This window comes from Capra hircus, chromosome 7 (genome assembly GCF_001704415.2).
Source record: "Capra hircus breed San Clemente chromosome 7, ASM170441v1, whole genome shotgun sequence".
NCBI lineage: Eukaryota > Metazoa > Chordata > Mammalia > Artiodactyla > Bovidae > Capra > Capra hircus.
The window spans coordinates 27,642,742-27,659,858 of record NC_030814.1 but is presented as its reverse complement, the minus strand read 5'-3'; the positions used below and the strand labels follow the sequence as shown (position 1 = coordinate 27,659,858).

At 39.4% G+C, this 17,117-nt stretch overlaps 2 protein-coding genes across 2 annotated transcripts in view; one reads left to right on the top strand and one right to left on the bottom strand.

Moving 5' to 3' along the window:
• The window catches only part of TMEM167A (transmembrane protein 167A), a 45,128-nt gene extending 31,712 nt beyond the window's left edge, over positions 1 to 13,416 (bottom strand). The window contains exon 1 of the mRNA XM_005683393.3: positions 13,327 to 13,416. Coding sequence (XP_005683450.2) covers positions 13,327 to 13,329 — 3 coding nt within the window. The 5' untranslated portion in view covers positions 13,330 to 13,416. The remainder of the gene's footprint in view (positions 1 to 13,326) is intronic.
• XRCC4 (X-ray repair cross complementing 4) overlaps positions 13,461 to 17,117 on the top strand; it is a 287,574-nt gene continuing 283,917 nt past the window's right edge. Inside the window, exon 1 of the mRNA XM_005683394.3 lies at positions 13,461 to 13,623. The gene's annotated coding sequence lies outside the window, so the exon portion shown is untranslated. The remainder of the gene's footprint in view (positions 13,624 to 17,117) is intronic.

Sequence of the window (17,117 nt, the reverse complement as noted above, 5' to 3'; positions counted from 1 at the left end):
CCAAAGGGGAAAGATTGGGGCAAGGGATAATTTAGGAGCTTAGGATTAATATAAACATAAAATAATCAACAAGGACCTACTGTTTAGTACAAGGAACTCTACCCAGTATCCTATAATAACCTACATAAAAAAGTACGTAGGTTATCCTATAATAACCTACATAAAAAAGTATCTGCAAAAGAATGGAAAATGTACATGTATAACTGAATCACTTTGCTGTACACCTGAAATTAACACAACACTGTAAACCAACTACACCCCAATATAAAATAAAAATTAAAAAGAAAGTACATAGCATGGTTCCTTTCCTGTTAATAGCTAACAACAAGAATTCGCTGATATTTACTAAATTCTTGTTTTGGATGATCTTATTCATCCTCATATTTGATGCGGATGTTATTAATATCCTAATCTTATACATTAGATAAGTAAGGCATACAGTGGTTATAAATGAAGGAGAATAGGACATACATTTAAAAAATGAAATAGCAACTTCTAATATATGTAAATAACAACTGAGCAATACTGACCAAAAAAAAAAAAGCCATTTTCACAAAAAAAATTCAGGAGAGGCTTCAAGGAACTGACTCAAGCCTGAAAGGGCACAATCAAATGGCAAAGAATACAGAGCCGGCTCCACAAGAGACAAAAGCATGGGAAACATCCCCAAAGAATCAGGAATTTGCATATTCAGGGAATAATGAGCAGACTTACTGGACCAAGCAAAGGATTTACTTAGTAGAGTGGATGGAAAAGAAATCTGCAAATTTGTTTATTATCTTCCTAATAGAGTGTCTAAATTCATGATTTTGCAATCTATACTTTATTCCCTGAATGTCTTGTTAAAGAAATGTACTTAAATGATATGTCTGGGATTGATTTCTAAATAACCCAGTGTGTGTGTAGGGGGAGGTGTGGAGTTGATGAAATGCTGGTGGCTTCACTATACTCTTCTTTCTACCTTACATGTTTAAATTTTTTATCATAAAAGATTTTAAAGAGGCACTTAAAAACATACCATTATTAAAGAAGTGGGGTGTGTAAACATATTTTAGTGTGTGAAATCATTTACAAATGAAAACCATTTAGTCGTATGTACTATATGATACATACAACTTTGTTCTTGGGATTTATAGGCCCTAAAATTTAAACAAATAATCTTAGGTGGTAAAGTCTTTTAGATGTACTTAGACTCTGGTCAAGAGTGTTTCAAAATCACAGACGTTAGTATACCACTGCCTAGCCTACCTAAGCACTCCTCTTAATGCTTAGCATCTGTTGTCAGCTGATACAAAATTTTAGTCTCAGAGTTAAAGGAAACAGATGTTACTGTTCTGTAGATAAGTAATTGAGGTTTTCAATAGGAAAGTGTTATTGAAGGGAAGGGAGGATGCTAAGAAGCAAGCAAGCATATTTAATCACAAAATAGAGGGAAAGATGATTAAAAAAAAGGTGAAAAGGGAAATATAATTCACTTACTGTGTTTTTTTTTCAGATCCTTTAAATCATGCATTTTTCAAGGTACCCTATGTTTTTGTACATGCTATCCAGTTTTGTTCAACCTTCTGGTCTCGTGAGTCATCTCCTCTGTGAAGTCCTCCCTGTCCCTACCCCACTCTCCACACCAAGCAGAGGCTGGATCTTTGTACATTTACATGCTACACACATACCTGTCACCTGCCAGATTGCTCTATAACTGTTTCCTCTATTTTATGGAGGTTCTTATCAATCTCCTGTGCTTATTAAATAAAACAGTACACAGCAGTCACTGAGAAAATACTGAATGAACAGGAACGCGAACACAACTGCAAATAGACATTTTAACAAATTCAAGAGCACACTTAGATTCCAAATTAACAATGCATGTTATTAAAAAAATGTAGGTTAGTCTGCTGAATGTTTTCTTAACTGTTTAAGAGAAACCTCCACACACAGCTTTGCATTTATATTTACTTATCAAGATTGCTGGGAGAAATATCAATAACCTCAGATATGCAGATGACATCACCCTTATGGAAGAAAGTGAAGAGGAACTAAGAAGCCTCTTGATGAAAGTGAAAGAGGAGAGTGAAAAAGCTGGCTTAAAGCTCAACATTCAGAAAACGAAGATCATGGCATCCGGTCCCATCACTTCATGGGAAATAGATGGGGAAACAGTGGAAACAGTGTCAGACTTTATTTTTTTGGGCTCCAAAATCACTGCAGATGGTGACTATAGCCATGAAATTTAAAGACACTTACTCCTTGGAAGAAAAGTTATAACCAACCTAGATAGCATATTCAAAGGCAGGGATATTACTTTGCCGACTAAGGTCCGTCTAGTCAAGGTTATGGTTTTTCCTGTGGTCATATATGGATGTGAGAGTTGGACTGTGAACAAGGCTGAGCGCCGAAGAATTGATGCGTTTGAACTGCGGTGTTGGAGAAGACTTTTGAGAGTCCCTTGGACTACAAGGAGAGCCAACCAGTCCATTCTGAAGGAGATCAGCCCTGGGATTTCTTTGGAAGGAATGATGCTGAAGCTGAAACTCCAGTACTTTGGCCACCTCATGCGAAGAGTTAACTCATTGGGAAAGACCCTGATGCTGGGAGGGATTGGGGGCAGGAGAAGGAGCTGACAGAGGATTAGATGGCTGGATGGCATCACGGGCTCGATGGACGTGAGTCTGAGTGAACTCTGGGAGATGGTGATGGACAGGGAGGCCTGGCGTGCTGCGATTCATGGGGTCGCAAAGAGCTGGACACGACTGAGCGACTGAACTGAACTGATCAATGATATTTTGCAAAATTCAGAATGAAGAAACATACGTTTGTGCTAAGGGCCAGGGCTATAGGGTAAAATAAAGGTCTGAGGTAATTTCTTCTCAGCATCCAAATCTTGTATCACTAACCAGAATTCAGAGAAGTTCTATTGAGCAGTCATCCTTGAGGTGCTTGCACAGTGTGTGTTCTTCTGAGTCCACTTAATTTGTAAGAGATATATCCTCATGAGTTCTGGATGCCTGAGGCAGCAGGCAAATTGGCTGGCAGGAAGTTCTAGACCCTCAGATCTAATGTGTATCTAATTTTCATCAAAGACACCTTGTGACGATGCCAGGGAGTTATACAATGGCACACTATTCAGTCTAATAAATTTAGCTCACTATTAAACAACACACAGTGGAACTAAGGAGTTACGGAGGCTTGAGGAAATAATCTGTTTTCTTGCCTTTTCAAGGCTACCTGATTCCTTGGTTTAGTGAGCCACTCATCACTCTGACCTTGACAACTTCTTTTGTGATCATGACCCTTTTGCCTCCCTCTCACAAGGATTCTTGTGATTAAACTGCCCTGTCTCCCCGTAATTCAAGAAATAATCTTCCCATTCCAAAACTCTTAATCACACATGCAAAGTCCCTTGTGTCAAATAAGATAACATATTCAGTTTTGTGTTTTTTTTTAAAGGGGGTTGGGGAGAATTGCAAACAACTCCTTTTTATAAAGAGGTATCCAGTAACATTCCCTAGACTCAGGGCTGCCTGAAGCAACTTCTGGAGCACAACCTCAGATACAATCTGAATGGTAACCTTTGGGGTCCTGGAATATAGGAGTCCCACCCTGTCCATTATTATCAGAGTTGTGCTTGTTCTTCTAAAACTGGCAATGAATATCTCAACCTTTTTTTTTTTCCCTCAAAGGCCCCTTTTTACTATCCCTTCATATTCCAGACCCATCATACTACTTAACAGCTAATCAGAGCTTCTGATGTGCTTCAAATCACTGCACTAAATTAATTTATCAAACTAGAAGGAAATCAACTTGATGAATCAGTCACTCTGCATAATTACTCTGAAGTAGATGGTAATTTATTAGGCCACTGAAATAATAAAAATAACCCAGACTTTCATTTGGTCACATTAGATTGAACTGTTTATCAATAAAGGATAGAGACTAGTCAATGCAAAGGTTAACGTCCAAAATGAAATTAGCTCTAATGTTGACATGTCGCTTTAAAACTCTCTATTCTCAAGTTGATTTGAAAAGTTAGGAGTATTTATTTCATGTTCAATTTCTATCATTGTATCCATAAAGATATAATTTGTTATTTTCAGAGTCATTCCTGAATGTTATACTAAGTATGGATATGGGGCTTCCCTGGTGGCTCAGAGGTTAAAGCGTCTGCCTCCAATGTGGGAGACCTGGGTTCGATCCCTGGGTAGGGAAGATCCCCTGGAGAAGGAAATGGCAACCCACTCCAGTATTCTTGCCTAGAGAATCCCATGGACGGAGGATATAAGGGCAAGACTTCAACATAAGAGTTTTGTTTTTAGATACATAATTAAAAATACTTCTAAGTTAAAAAATACCCCAAAACATTGGGAACAGAAGTAAAAAGGGGGGAAAGATTCAGGCGTTAGAATAGTACAAAGAAAGAAACAATGAAAAGCGCTAAAAAAAATACACGTATTAATATGCTAAACAGTGCTCTGTCCAAGACTGCTAAATGACTGGTTGCTTGCTAACTACTTATTTTGCAGAAAAGACTTTGGCTAAGCCTCCAGTATATTCATTAGCCCTGGATTTCTTGAGTTCCATGCAGCTTATTTATTTTTAGGATTATCAACACAAATTATTTAGCTAGTCTATTGATTAAGGGCCTTCTTTATGCATAACACTGTCTGGGAGCTTCAAATGTTGACTGCCTCCTACATGGGGAATACATTTTTATTGACATATTAATTCTTACAGTTTAACTGAGAATCAAACTTAAATTTTTAAAACTCTAAACACTATTTTACTAATTTCAATATCTATTGTTTTCATGCAAAACTAAAGTTCTTGATCCCTCTCTGGAAGTGAAATGAAACCCAGAAATGATATTTCTGACCTAATTGTGATAGAAATTATACAGCACTGGAAAAGTAGGTCAGCATTTTATCATTTACAAATCTAGGTCAGGTCAGCATTTCCTAACTAGTTTCTACTGTAAATTCATATGCACCACTATTATCTCTTAAAATATAGGGATAAATGTAAGACAGGATGTGAATGTGCAAACACATACAACACCCCATTTCCTCAAGATTAAGTATTCTATGATAGAAAATGTTTCTAATAACATACAGGGATATTAACATTTTCACTTCAACTCTGTTCGCCACTGGCAACACTGGTGGTCATCTGCGCCTATTTTCATATCATTGTCAACAGGACCTAGAGTGCATTTGTTCTATTTGTGCTGCTTATTTTGAGCTATTTTATAGACATCTCACATCTAAATATGAAGCAACGAAAGTGTCACAGCTATTAGAAAGAGGAAGCATGCATGTAACTATGACAAGTAGTAGACTTAAGAAAATTGATGTTAATGCTTCATGTCCTTGATAAATGATAACAGAAAGTAGTCTGAAGGAAAAGTGCAAATTCTGTTATGAAAAAAATATTCTGATCATGCAAATAAATAAGACTGACAAAATGGAAAAACTTGCAAATAAGTGAAGGCAAGCAGGGTATGAACCCTGGCTACTCACTTTACCTGGAGCTTTAAAAAAATAATCAACGCCCAGAAATTTGGACTAAACTCGGTGGCATGGGCAGATATCCATGCAGTACAGTAGATTCCTTCTGCAGGGTCTGGAAACCTTTAACTATGGGCTCTGGCTTTGTTGCTTGTTGACTATATTCAGAAGACACTGTATTTACTCTAAACTTAAATTCCCATTCTAAAGAGCTAATGTGATTTTTGATCAGTTATCATTTAAAATCACTAAGTCATTTTTAATGGATCTTTTAAATAGCTGGCATCTGGTTTTGCTTGTAAGACTTCCTCCCAGCACTTTTGCTGTGTAAACTGTTTACAGGTAACAATCCTTTAGGTTAGCACATTGATGCATTTGAAACTAAGGCGGAGTTATTATCTTGAAAACAAGGTGATTTGTCCTGATGGCTTAATGCACACTTTACTGTTACTCTTTTGCCACTGAACTTTGCCTATTTCTGGGAAGAGGTGAATTTGTCCAAGGAAAAAATATTCCATAGTTTACGGGAAAAACAGTTGTCTGTAATATTGATGTAATGTCACTTTCTAATCATGATCATGGTTTAAAGGATTATCTTGGTTAAATATATATTGGTTTGATGGGCAAATGCTCATATTAGCACAAATTACATGATTTTATATATAGTTTCCAGAGATGGGTTAAGAGTGGCTTGTGAGGCAGCCGGAAGCAAATGGTGGCACATAGAGTATCCAGGGAAGACTTGGTGATAAGGGTCTCTCATAAAGAGTGAGGGAGAGAGACTGTGTAACAGCTATTGTTATAGATTCACTGCATGGAAAAATATTTTCCAGAATTATAAAATAATTAACAGCCTAGAAGTCTTTTTTTATACTTATGAACTACATAATGAAGGACTGCAATGCATTTTGCATAGCTTTCATTTCTTTAAAATTGCTGCTTTCTGAAATTCTCTTGTTCTCACATTTTGTTGGGGGACCCAACTATTGATCAATAGTTTCACCCAAGAAATAGCAACAGTTGGACATTTCTGAATTTTTCCATATTGCTTTTCTGTTATATTTACACTTGATTTTGAAGGATTGCTTATGCTTATGTCACTGCAAGCAATCAGTACCCAGTCACTGTGTGACACATAATGATACTTGTTGTACAACAAAGCCTGAGCTTTTGCCAACTGTAAACCTAGTGTTAGGTGTCTCCCTCCTAATCCATTCATCTGTACCATGGCCTTTTCTCTTCACACTCAGCAGATTCATAAGGTTATTTGCCTTTAGTGACTTCACTTTCTTACAGTATGAAATGATGAAGGTTGATAAAAGGAGAGATAACATTTAAAAAATAAATAAATAATTAAGAACAGGAAAGCAAAGCTAAAAGAAACAGCAGCTCTAATTTATTTTTCTGTGAGAGTCTCAGGTCTCCTTCAGTGTTTTCCTGTTTTGGCTCTTCAATTCCAGCCTAAGTTAAAATGAAGAGGTATGGTAGATGCTGTTAACACATATGCACAGCTCCCAAAGACTTCAGTAGGGTAAAGACCTAAAGGAAGCAAAACTAAAAGAAGATAAAACAAGAGAGCTAGGTTCAATCCCTGGTATGGGAAGATCCCCTGGAGAAGGGAATGGCAACCCACTCCAGTATTCTTGCCTGGAGAATCCCATGAACAGAGGAGAGCCTGGTGGGCTCCAGTCCATGGGGTCACAAAGAGTAACACACAGCTGAGCGACTTTCACTCACTCCCTTACTGTGGGCTCAGAATTTGTCAAAACTCCCTGGGATTTTTACTTGCAGTTAGAGTTACAAACCACTATGCCACAGAAAACCAGCATCCACTTCAGATACCTACCTATTAACCTAATGCAGAGGTTTTCAAAGTGTAGCTCATGGAAATTCCTCATATATTTATGCAGTCAAAACTATTATTATAATACTAAGAAAATAACCTTTCTACTGTGATGTCATTTGTATTGAAGGTGCACAAGTAATAGTAGCCTCAGAATTAAGATTCTGACAAACAACCCACACTGAGGCATACAAATGTTGCTTTCCTCTTGAATTCCCTGTGGGATTAATGGCATTGTTGCATAATAAAAAGGGCCCAAGATTTGATGACAAGTGGAGCTGTTAAGTTTAAATCTGAGCTTCACTACTTATAAGCAGTGTGGTCTTGGGGAAGACACTTAACAATTCTGCACCTTTTTCTTCTCATGTACACTGTGGCCAATAATGTAAGATTTTAAAAAAACATCATATGTAAAGCACATGGCAGAGTTGGCACTTAAACAATGTTTTCTTCCAATCATCTAAACTGGACTTCCTTACTAAGCACCTTATAATGATTTTCTTATTTTTAGTCCTTCAACCTACTTACACTTGTCAAGAGGGCAGTCATTCAATCATGTATGATCACTGTATTTGTTTCAAGTTTCTCAGATTTTAACTTTCTTTACAGATAGTAAAATTAAAACCCGGAGCTGACTGTGGCTCAGATCATGAGCTCCTTACGGCAAAATTCAGGATTAAATTTTAAAAAGTAGGGAAAACCATCAGACCATTCAGGTATGACTTAAATAAAATCCCTTATGATTATACAATGGAGGTGATGAATAGATTCAAGGGGTTAGATCTGGTAGACAGAGTGCCAAAGCACCATGGATGGAGGTTTGTAACACTGCACAGGAGGTGGTGGCCAAAACCATCCCCAGGAAAAAGAAATTCAAAAGGGCAAAGTGGTTGTCTGAGAAGGCCTTAAAAATAGCTGAGAAAAATATAGGGAAAGATATACACAAATGAACACAAAGTTTCAGAGAATAACAAGGAGAGAGAAGAAAGCCGTCTTAAGTGAACAGTGGAAAGAAATAGAAGAAAACAGTAGAATGGGAAAGACTACAGATCTCTTCAAGAAAATAGGAGATATTAAGGAAACATTTCATGCAAAGATGGGCATAATAAAGGACAGAAACGACAAGGACCTAACAGAAGCAGAAGAGATTAAGAAGAGGAGGCAAGAACACACAGAAAAACTATACAAAAAAGATCTTAATGACTCAGATAACCATGATGGTGTGGTCACTCACCTAGAGCCAGACATCCTGGAGTGTGAAGTCAAGTGGGCCTTAGGAAACATTAATGTGAACAAAGCTAGTGGAGGTGATGGAATTCCAGGTGAGCTATTTCAAAATCCTGAAAGATGATGCTGTTAAATGCTGCACTTGATATGTCAGCAAATTTGGAAAACTCAGAGGTGGCCAGAGGACAGGAAAAAAGTTTTCATTCCAATCTCAAAGAAAGACAATGGCAAAGAATGTTCAAACTACCAGATAATTGCATTCACTTCACATGCTAGCAAGGTAATGTTCAAAATCCTTCAAGACAGGCTTCAGCGGTACATGAACCAAGAATTTCCAGATGTACAAGCTGGATTTAGAAAAGGCAGAGGAACCAGAGATTAAACTGCCAACATCTATGGCTCAAAGAGAAAGCAAGGGAATTAAAAAAAAAATCTAATTCTGTTTCATTGCCTATGCTAAAGCCTTTGTGTGGATCACGACAAACTGGAAAAATCTTTAAAAAATGGGAATACCAGACCACCTTACCTGCCTCCTGAGAAATCTGTATGCACATCAAGAAGCAACAGTTAGAACTAGAAATGGAACAAAGGGCTTGTTCAAAATTGGGAAAGGAGTATGACAAGTATGTATATTGTCATCCTGCCTATTTAACTTATATGCAGAGTACAATGTGAAATGCTGGGCTGGGTGAACAACACTCTGTTCCCGGGGGCATTTGGGGGCAGGAGGAGAAGGGGATGACAGAGGATGAGATGGCTGGGTGGCATCACTGACTCGATGGACGCGAGTCTGGGTGAACTCTAGGAGTTGGTGATGGACAGGGAGGCCTGGCATGCTGCGATTCATGGGGTCGCAGAGAGTGGGACATGACTGAGCGATTGAACTGAGCTAATGACTCCTCTAATCCTTAGTCACTCCTTAATACACAGGTCAGAGTGTTATCTCCTTGACGATGCCCTCCAGCAGTTCCCAGTGACAACAGAAGGAAAGTTATGACCAACCTAGATAGCATATCCAAAAGCAGAGACATTACTGTGCCAACTAAGGTCGGTCTAGTCAAGCCTATGGTTTTTCTAGTGGTCATGTATTGATGTGAGAGTTGGACTATAAAGAAAGCTGAGCGCTGAAGAATTGATGCTTTTGAACTGTGGTGTTGGAGAAGACTCTTGAGAGTCCCTTGGACTGCGAGGAGACCCAACCAGTCCCGTCTAAAGGAGATCAGTCCTGGGTGTTCTTTGGACGGAATGGTGCTAACGCTGAAACTCCAGTATTTTAGCCACCTCATGCGAAGAGTTGACTCATTGGAAAAGACTCTCATGCTGGGAGGGATTGGGGGCAGGAGGAGGAGGGGACGACCGAGGATGAGATGGCTGGATGGCATCACCGACTCGCTGGACATGAGTTTGGGTGAACTCCGGGAGTTGGTGATGGACAGGGAATCCTGGCATGCTGCAATTCATGGGGCCGCAAAGAGTCGGACACGACTGAGCGACTGAACTGAAACAATTTTCAGCTACAGGAGGAAAAAAACTATTTAATAAACTATATTACACTCTTTCCCTGGTACTCAATTTAATTATAAAATATGGGCAATAAATTGGTTCTACTTTGCAGGGTTTATGAACATTAAATGAGAATATCCGTAAGTCACTTAACACACCAACATAGGAAGAAACGAAGATAAACTTCCTCAGGTTAATCAAGTAAAGGATGGTAGCTGGCAATGATTCTGACCCTGTTTGGTTTAGTCTAAAGCTTATGTTCTTTCTAACACACACATTGTCTATGTCCTAGCAGATGACATGTAAAATTTACTTATTTAATACTCTTCCCCAATGGACTGTAAAGTCCTTGAATACAATGAGCATGTTTTACATGACTCTGTAAATCCAGACACTCATTCATTTAAGTACTAACTCTGACACTGTGATGCAGAGATTAAAAGACCTAGTCTCTACTTTTAACAACTTTGCCTAGAGAAGGGAGAAATATAAGAAATATCTTAGTGCTGTTTTCTACGCAAGAGGGACACTGGTAGAATATACATGGACTGGACTACAGACGTCCAAATAAACACCTAAAAGGAGTAGAAGAAAACTTAAGGTACAGGGAAACCTTCTTTGGAAGAGATGAAACTGGAGATGAATCTTGAAGAACTTTAAGTTAGGGAGAACTAGGTTTTCTGGAGTTTTTAAAAGTATTAATTCATAAATGATATAGTTATTATACTGCTTATGCTCTGATAGTTGTAAATTATTATTGCTGATAAACATTTAATGTCCTTGAAATGCATTTTAAAACATGGATTCACTGGGGGCTTCCCTGGTGGCTCAATGGTAAAGAATCTGCCTGCTAATGCAGGAGACACAGGTTCTCAATCCGTGATCTGAGAATATCCCACCTGCCACCAAACAACTGTAAAAGTCTGTGCCGCAACCACTGAACCTGTGCTTTAGAGCCCAGGAGCCGCAACTACTGAAGTCTGTGTACCTAGAGCTCATGCCCTGCCATGACAGAAGTTACTGCAATGAGAAGCTCGCACATCTTAACTAGACGGTAGCCCTCACTTGCAGCAACAAAAACCCAGTACTGGCAAAAATAAATAAATAGAATTATTGGGGGGCGGGTGGGGAGAATGCACTAAAAGGAGGATATTAAAAACTGAATGGTTCTTTCTAAAAAGAAAAACGGATTCATTAAAATACAGTAATTCAGCTATAAGTCATAATCACTGGTTGTTGTTCAGTCTCTAAGCCATGTCTCTGAGCTGCAGCAGGCCAGGCTTCCTCGTCCTTCGCTATCTCCCAGTTGGCTCAAATTCATGTCCATTGAATCAGTGGTGCTACTTAACCATCTCATTATCACTTGGCTACCTTGCAAATAAACCAAGTTTAGGTACAAACTCAAAAAGAAACCTCACTGTGTAACTCCTCCAACTACAATGTACTTCTCCTGAAATGCTGACATCTCAAGCTCACAGGAACAGAGCAGGAATGAAAACATTAATTACTTGGCAGTTATTTCTATTTTCCACCCCCATCTGATTGGCATATTATATTTGAGAGCAACAAACCACTATGACATATTTGATTTTCAGTTATGTTCTTTTCATTAACAACAGCATGAAGTCTTCTGACATGCCTGACTTCCTTCGCCTGTAAACATCTATTCAGAAGTTTCGAATGAGACAATACTTTCAAGTTGATTTTTCAAATGCACCCTGGCACACAGCAATAGCTAATAAATGAGTTATTATTGTTTCTCTGAATAAACCAGTATGGCCAGATGGCTCAAATACTGCTAATCTTAAGTGGTATATGTCTTGCTTCTAAATAGAACATAAGACAAAAAGAAGAATCTATCTCTGCCTGTACTATGAGTAAAATAATCCATTTCAGCCTCAAGGAGGATATATGCAAGAATTAAGAGTAACAGTCTCGTTACTCTTTTTGGATTGCAAAATGAACCACATTTTCTAAGTTAAATAATGGCTCATTCAGGACACAAGTCTATCCACTTGTGTCCTTTCATGTGATAGTTCGATTTTGGAACTGGAGAGTATCTTCCGCCAAGGAAGGAATAATTTACCAATAAAATGTCATCCCCTCTATACATTGTTAACTTCTCCAGGGAAAAGACTGTGAGTTATGCTCCAGCTATAACCAAAGTAGCTGGCACAAAGTAAACAACAATTAATGAGTTTTCGATTCAAAGTCTAAGGGTTTTATGCTGTATGGGATTCTGCAGGAACTTCTGGGAACACAAGCTCAACAACTTTTCACTGCAGAAAAGCTTTTGTCATGGCTGCTTTTGATACTATAATAAAAGGCACGAATCTTTTCCTCATAAACACAACATCTGGCATATAGACCTCTTAAATTCATGGCGAGGGCCCGGTGTAGAGGTTGTTAGCATTTACCGTGACAAAGGTGAAATGCCTGCAGACATAGCTTGGGAGATCTTTGCTATTACTACTGATTATTTCATCTGTCCTTTGTCCACGTTGGTTTTATGTATTTTTCGCAGCTTGGAGAAGTAAACATTTCTCTTGTGAACTTATTCAAGCTTATTTCAAGCTTCTCTAAGAGGCCCAAACTATTAAAGGAATCTGCAATAAGACAAAATAACACAGGAAACCTTAATAATGTATGGAAGGGAAGACCCGAGGCCAGACACCACTCCAAGCACAGTAAGCTTCTAGAAAAGCCACCTCTACAGACAACTCCAGTCATTATATCACAGCTTATAAAGTAGCATCTTTACAGTTGAGAGAATGGAGCTGGAGAGACCTAAAAGGCCAATTAATTCAACAAGTCAAAATTAAGGTGGGATGTCTCGAGTTTGTTTGAAAACAATTAAACACCTGGCTTAGGTCGGCAATGAGATAACAAACCGCAAAACAACAAGCGCGCAAACCCGGCAGCTCTAAAGCCTGAAAATAACCACAAAGAATAAGTAACGACGGGTTAAGCCAAACCAGCGCATTTCTTTGAAACAAGTCATTAAAGTAGCCTCTGCGTGTGAGGAGGGGCTCTGCGGCCCTGAGGATCTTTCTTGGGCTGTCGGCTCCGGTTGTCCCAGTTTGGACGTGCAGGGGCCACATGGCTCCCGGGCCCATCTCTCCCTCTGAGCCCCAGGAGAGTCAAGTTAGCGACAGGGCTCCCCGGCCGGGGACTGCCACTCAACCCTCCACCCCTAGTACTGGTTCGCAGCCCCTGCACAAAGCTCAGTTGCGACCCCAAAGCCCCGGTTCTTACCATAGTGAGGCCGGCGAAGCCCCAGCCACATCACCCTTCCGGGCCCAGGGCGGAAGAGGCGTGCACGGCCGGCTTGCCTTTCTCTCCCCTTCCCGCGGTTTGGTTGGGCCTGTCAGGGTACCTCCTCCTGAGGCGCGGGTCTCGGGCTCTACGATAGGCTCCTCTCTACCGGAAAGGACGGGACTTAAATGACGTCATTCAGTCCCCGCGGAAGTAGGTAACACTCTCATTGGGTGCTGGATGTCCGCCTGTGGGAGCGGGCCTTTTGGAGGAGGCCGGAAGTGGAATTACTAACAGGTAGGGTCCGGAAGTGGCGACTGTTTTAATAGTAGTCGGTGATCCAGTTATTATTATTTTTATTTTTCTTTACTTCTCTAGAACTCCTCCGCGCTCAGTTTTTTTCCGGCTTAGACTCCCCTCGATGTGTAAGCTTCTGGCCCTTCTGTTTGTAAACACTCGGGAGCACCTGAGTTCTCTGGCGTTACCCTCCTGTCGTGCATCGCCTGGGCTCCCTTTTCAGTTTCTCCCTTTGCACCTGCGGGATTCTTTGTGTAAAGCGCCTTTGAAATGCCCTGTAAAGCTGTGGGATTAGGACACTTGAATTCAGGGGGTTGTGTTGAGAAGGTGTTTGATCATTTTTCTAACATTGGCATTCTCGCTTTTAATTCTCAGCGTTTTGTAGATTGTCAGTGGGTTCGATCTGAGGCTGAAAGGTGCCCGTTGCAGTCAGGAAAGAACTTTCTGTCGGAACAAATGGAAAGGAGCTGCCTTTCCTGAGTTCAGTAATTGATTAGGTGCTTTAGAGAAATGGTCCACCTGCAAGACATATACCAACTTTTTCTCTTAATCAGTATTATTATTTAGCTTTCTCTAATTTTAACAATCCCATTAGATAGGTTCTATTCCTTCTCCCCAGATTCTTTTTAGAATATTATCAGTTTTTTAATACTTTGACTCAAAGTGGATTGAGAGAAACAGGAAAGGAAGTTCATATAATGCATTGATTTATGTGCTGTTCTTGGCCAAACTATGAGACCTTTCTATATTTAGGGCAACACAGTGATTACAATATTTGGGTTTCTACTATCTGTGATTGTATTGTTGGCTACTGCCCACCAAGTTTTTTTCTTTTCTTTTTTCTTTTTTTTTAAACCGTTACTAACTTTTTGTTTGAATCTACTGAATTGTCAAGAATTGGTTAAGTACACAAATTTAGCAAGTACTTAACTGAGCTTTTATTCATACCATCATGAGACTGCTGCAGAGGGATAAAGATGGCCTGTTCCTTCCAGAAATTTTATGGGCATGGGGAAGAGGGGAATAAGAAATATATAAAAATATACTGTAACCTTGTCCTATCAAAAAAACAAGCTGTAATGCTTTGTCTTGTGATTGCTTTACAATATATTTTTTAAGTCTTAACCATTCAAATTAAATAATCTTGGCTTGGTTATGGAAATTATGTTGTGCAACTCATCAAGCTTGGTTTCCAAAGTAGTAAATGTGCCTGCAAACATCTTGCTGTCATGTAGATTGTCTTCATTTACATGGACACTTGAGGGTTATATGTGATAGCTGAAGTGCACCAGGAAATTGAAGTTGTTAAAAATCACAGTTGATTTACTGTATTTATGAATTTTAATTAATTTTAGACCATGGGCTCTTATGTACTTCAGCTTCAAAATAGGGAAGAACAATGCCAGTTATTTTAAAGTTACCCATAGAGGAAGCCAAATAGCAATAGATAAGACTGAACATACATTTATATATAAAGTTTTTCATGTAACACAACAAAGTTAATCTGACACGATCTCTTGGCAAGATCTCTAAGGAGGTGGTAATTGAGATATATGGTCATTAAGCACATGAACTCCCTACTCTTGGCTTCACTGCCAGTGAACTAATTTAAGCACTGTCTTACATTGCTATATCAAAAATCTCTTTTCTAGCAGCTCTGGTATGGAATCTTATTTCAGACTATCTTGGATCACTTTCATACACACTAAAAGTGAAATCTGATTCTTATAATTTCCTTCTTCAAAAATTATTGCCTCTCCTGCATCTAGAAGAGTATTTTCAACTTTGATTTCTTAGGTTCAGTAAGAAATACTATTATACTTTATATACTTTACATACTGTTATATGTAAAAATAGTACATATTTATGTTTTTCTGTGCAAAGAAGGCATGGACCTCCCTAGTATTGTCAGGTATTTGACCTGCACAAAGCGCTCAATGGGGCTTCCCTGGTGGCTCAGAGGTTAAAGCGTCTGCCTCCAATGCGGGAGACCTGGGTTCGATCCCTGGGTCGGGAAGATCCCCTGGAGAAGGAAATGGTAACCCACTCCAGTATTTTTGCCTGGAGAAGCCTGGTAGGCTACAGTCCATGGGGTCGCAGAGTCGGACACAACTGAGCAACTTCACTTCACTTCTTCACTTCATTTCAAGCACTCAATGGAGAAGGCAATGGCACCCCACTCCAGTACTCTTGCCTGGAAAATCCCATGGACAGAGGAGCCTGGTAGGCTGCAGTCCATGGGGTCCCAAAGAGTTGGACAGGACTGAGCGACTTCACTTTCACTTTTCACTTTCATGCGTTGGAGAGAAAATGGCAACCCACTCCAGTGTTCTTGCCTGGAGAACCCCAGGGACAGAGGAGCCTGGTAGGCTCCCATCTATGGGATCGCATAGAGTCAGACACGACTGAAGCGACTTAGCAGCAGCAGCAGCAGCAGCAAGCACTCAGTGGGCTTCCCTGGTAGCTCATCTGGTAAAGAATCTGCCTGCAATGTGGGAGACCTGGGTTTGATCCCTGGGTTGGTAAGATACCGTGGAGAGGGGGACAGCTCCCACTACTCCAGTATTCTGGCCTGGAGAATTCCATGGACTGTTTAGTCCATGGGGTGGCAATGAGCTGGACAGGACTGAGCAACTTTCACTGTCAAGCACTCTAAAAGGCTTGCGTGTTTTGTACCTGGCTTTTTTTGTTCAGTAAAATAAAAACCTTTTAAAGGGAGGGATAATGAAGGAGGGCCAGTTGACCTGAATGTTAGGCATTCAGTGAATGGTTTTTTAAATTAAAAGTTTAAAAAATTGAATTGATACTGCTTTTAGTACCAGACCGCTTTCTCCCATCTCCTTTTACTTGTCTCTAGTATTGATGGTGTTGGTAATTTCCTTTTATCTGACTTTTTTCTCATTCAATACTATTCACATATAGTAAAAAAATAATAGTTTTACTTAATTTGTTGTTTTCTTTGATCCTCAACTAGTCTTCGTAGTCAGAGATTGAAGTTCTTTGTTATTTAGTGTTCATCATTGTCCTGTTTTTTCTCCTTTTTAAAAAATTCTCTTTCCCCATGGTTCTTAGATTAAGACCCACAAAACTTTTGGTTGACCTGCATGTTATTTTTTTCACCTTAAGAACTGCTTCTCTTAATCTTTCTCTGATTCCAATGCCATTTATTTGTTCTTCTGAGCAAGAATCCCTTCAAGAGTTTTCTGTCCTCCATGTTCCAATTTCTCTTTTACTCTTCTTTCTTGAGATCCCTTCAACACAGTGCCTGTGATTCCCCCAAATGCTCTTGTTAGTGTCAGTCAGTCTGAAACTGAATTTTCACTTCTGTTTATCATGCAATGTCTTGCCTCCAAGCCTTTGCTCATGCAGTTTCTTCTTCCTGGAATGTGTTTACTTATCTTTTTTCCTTCCACTCCTAAACCTTTTCCACCTTCTAAATTGTATATCAGATATAACTCAAGGAAGCTGCTTCTGAAATTTCAGACTGGTTAATG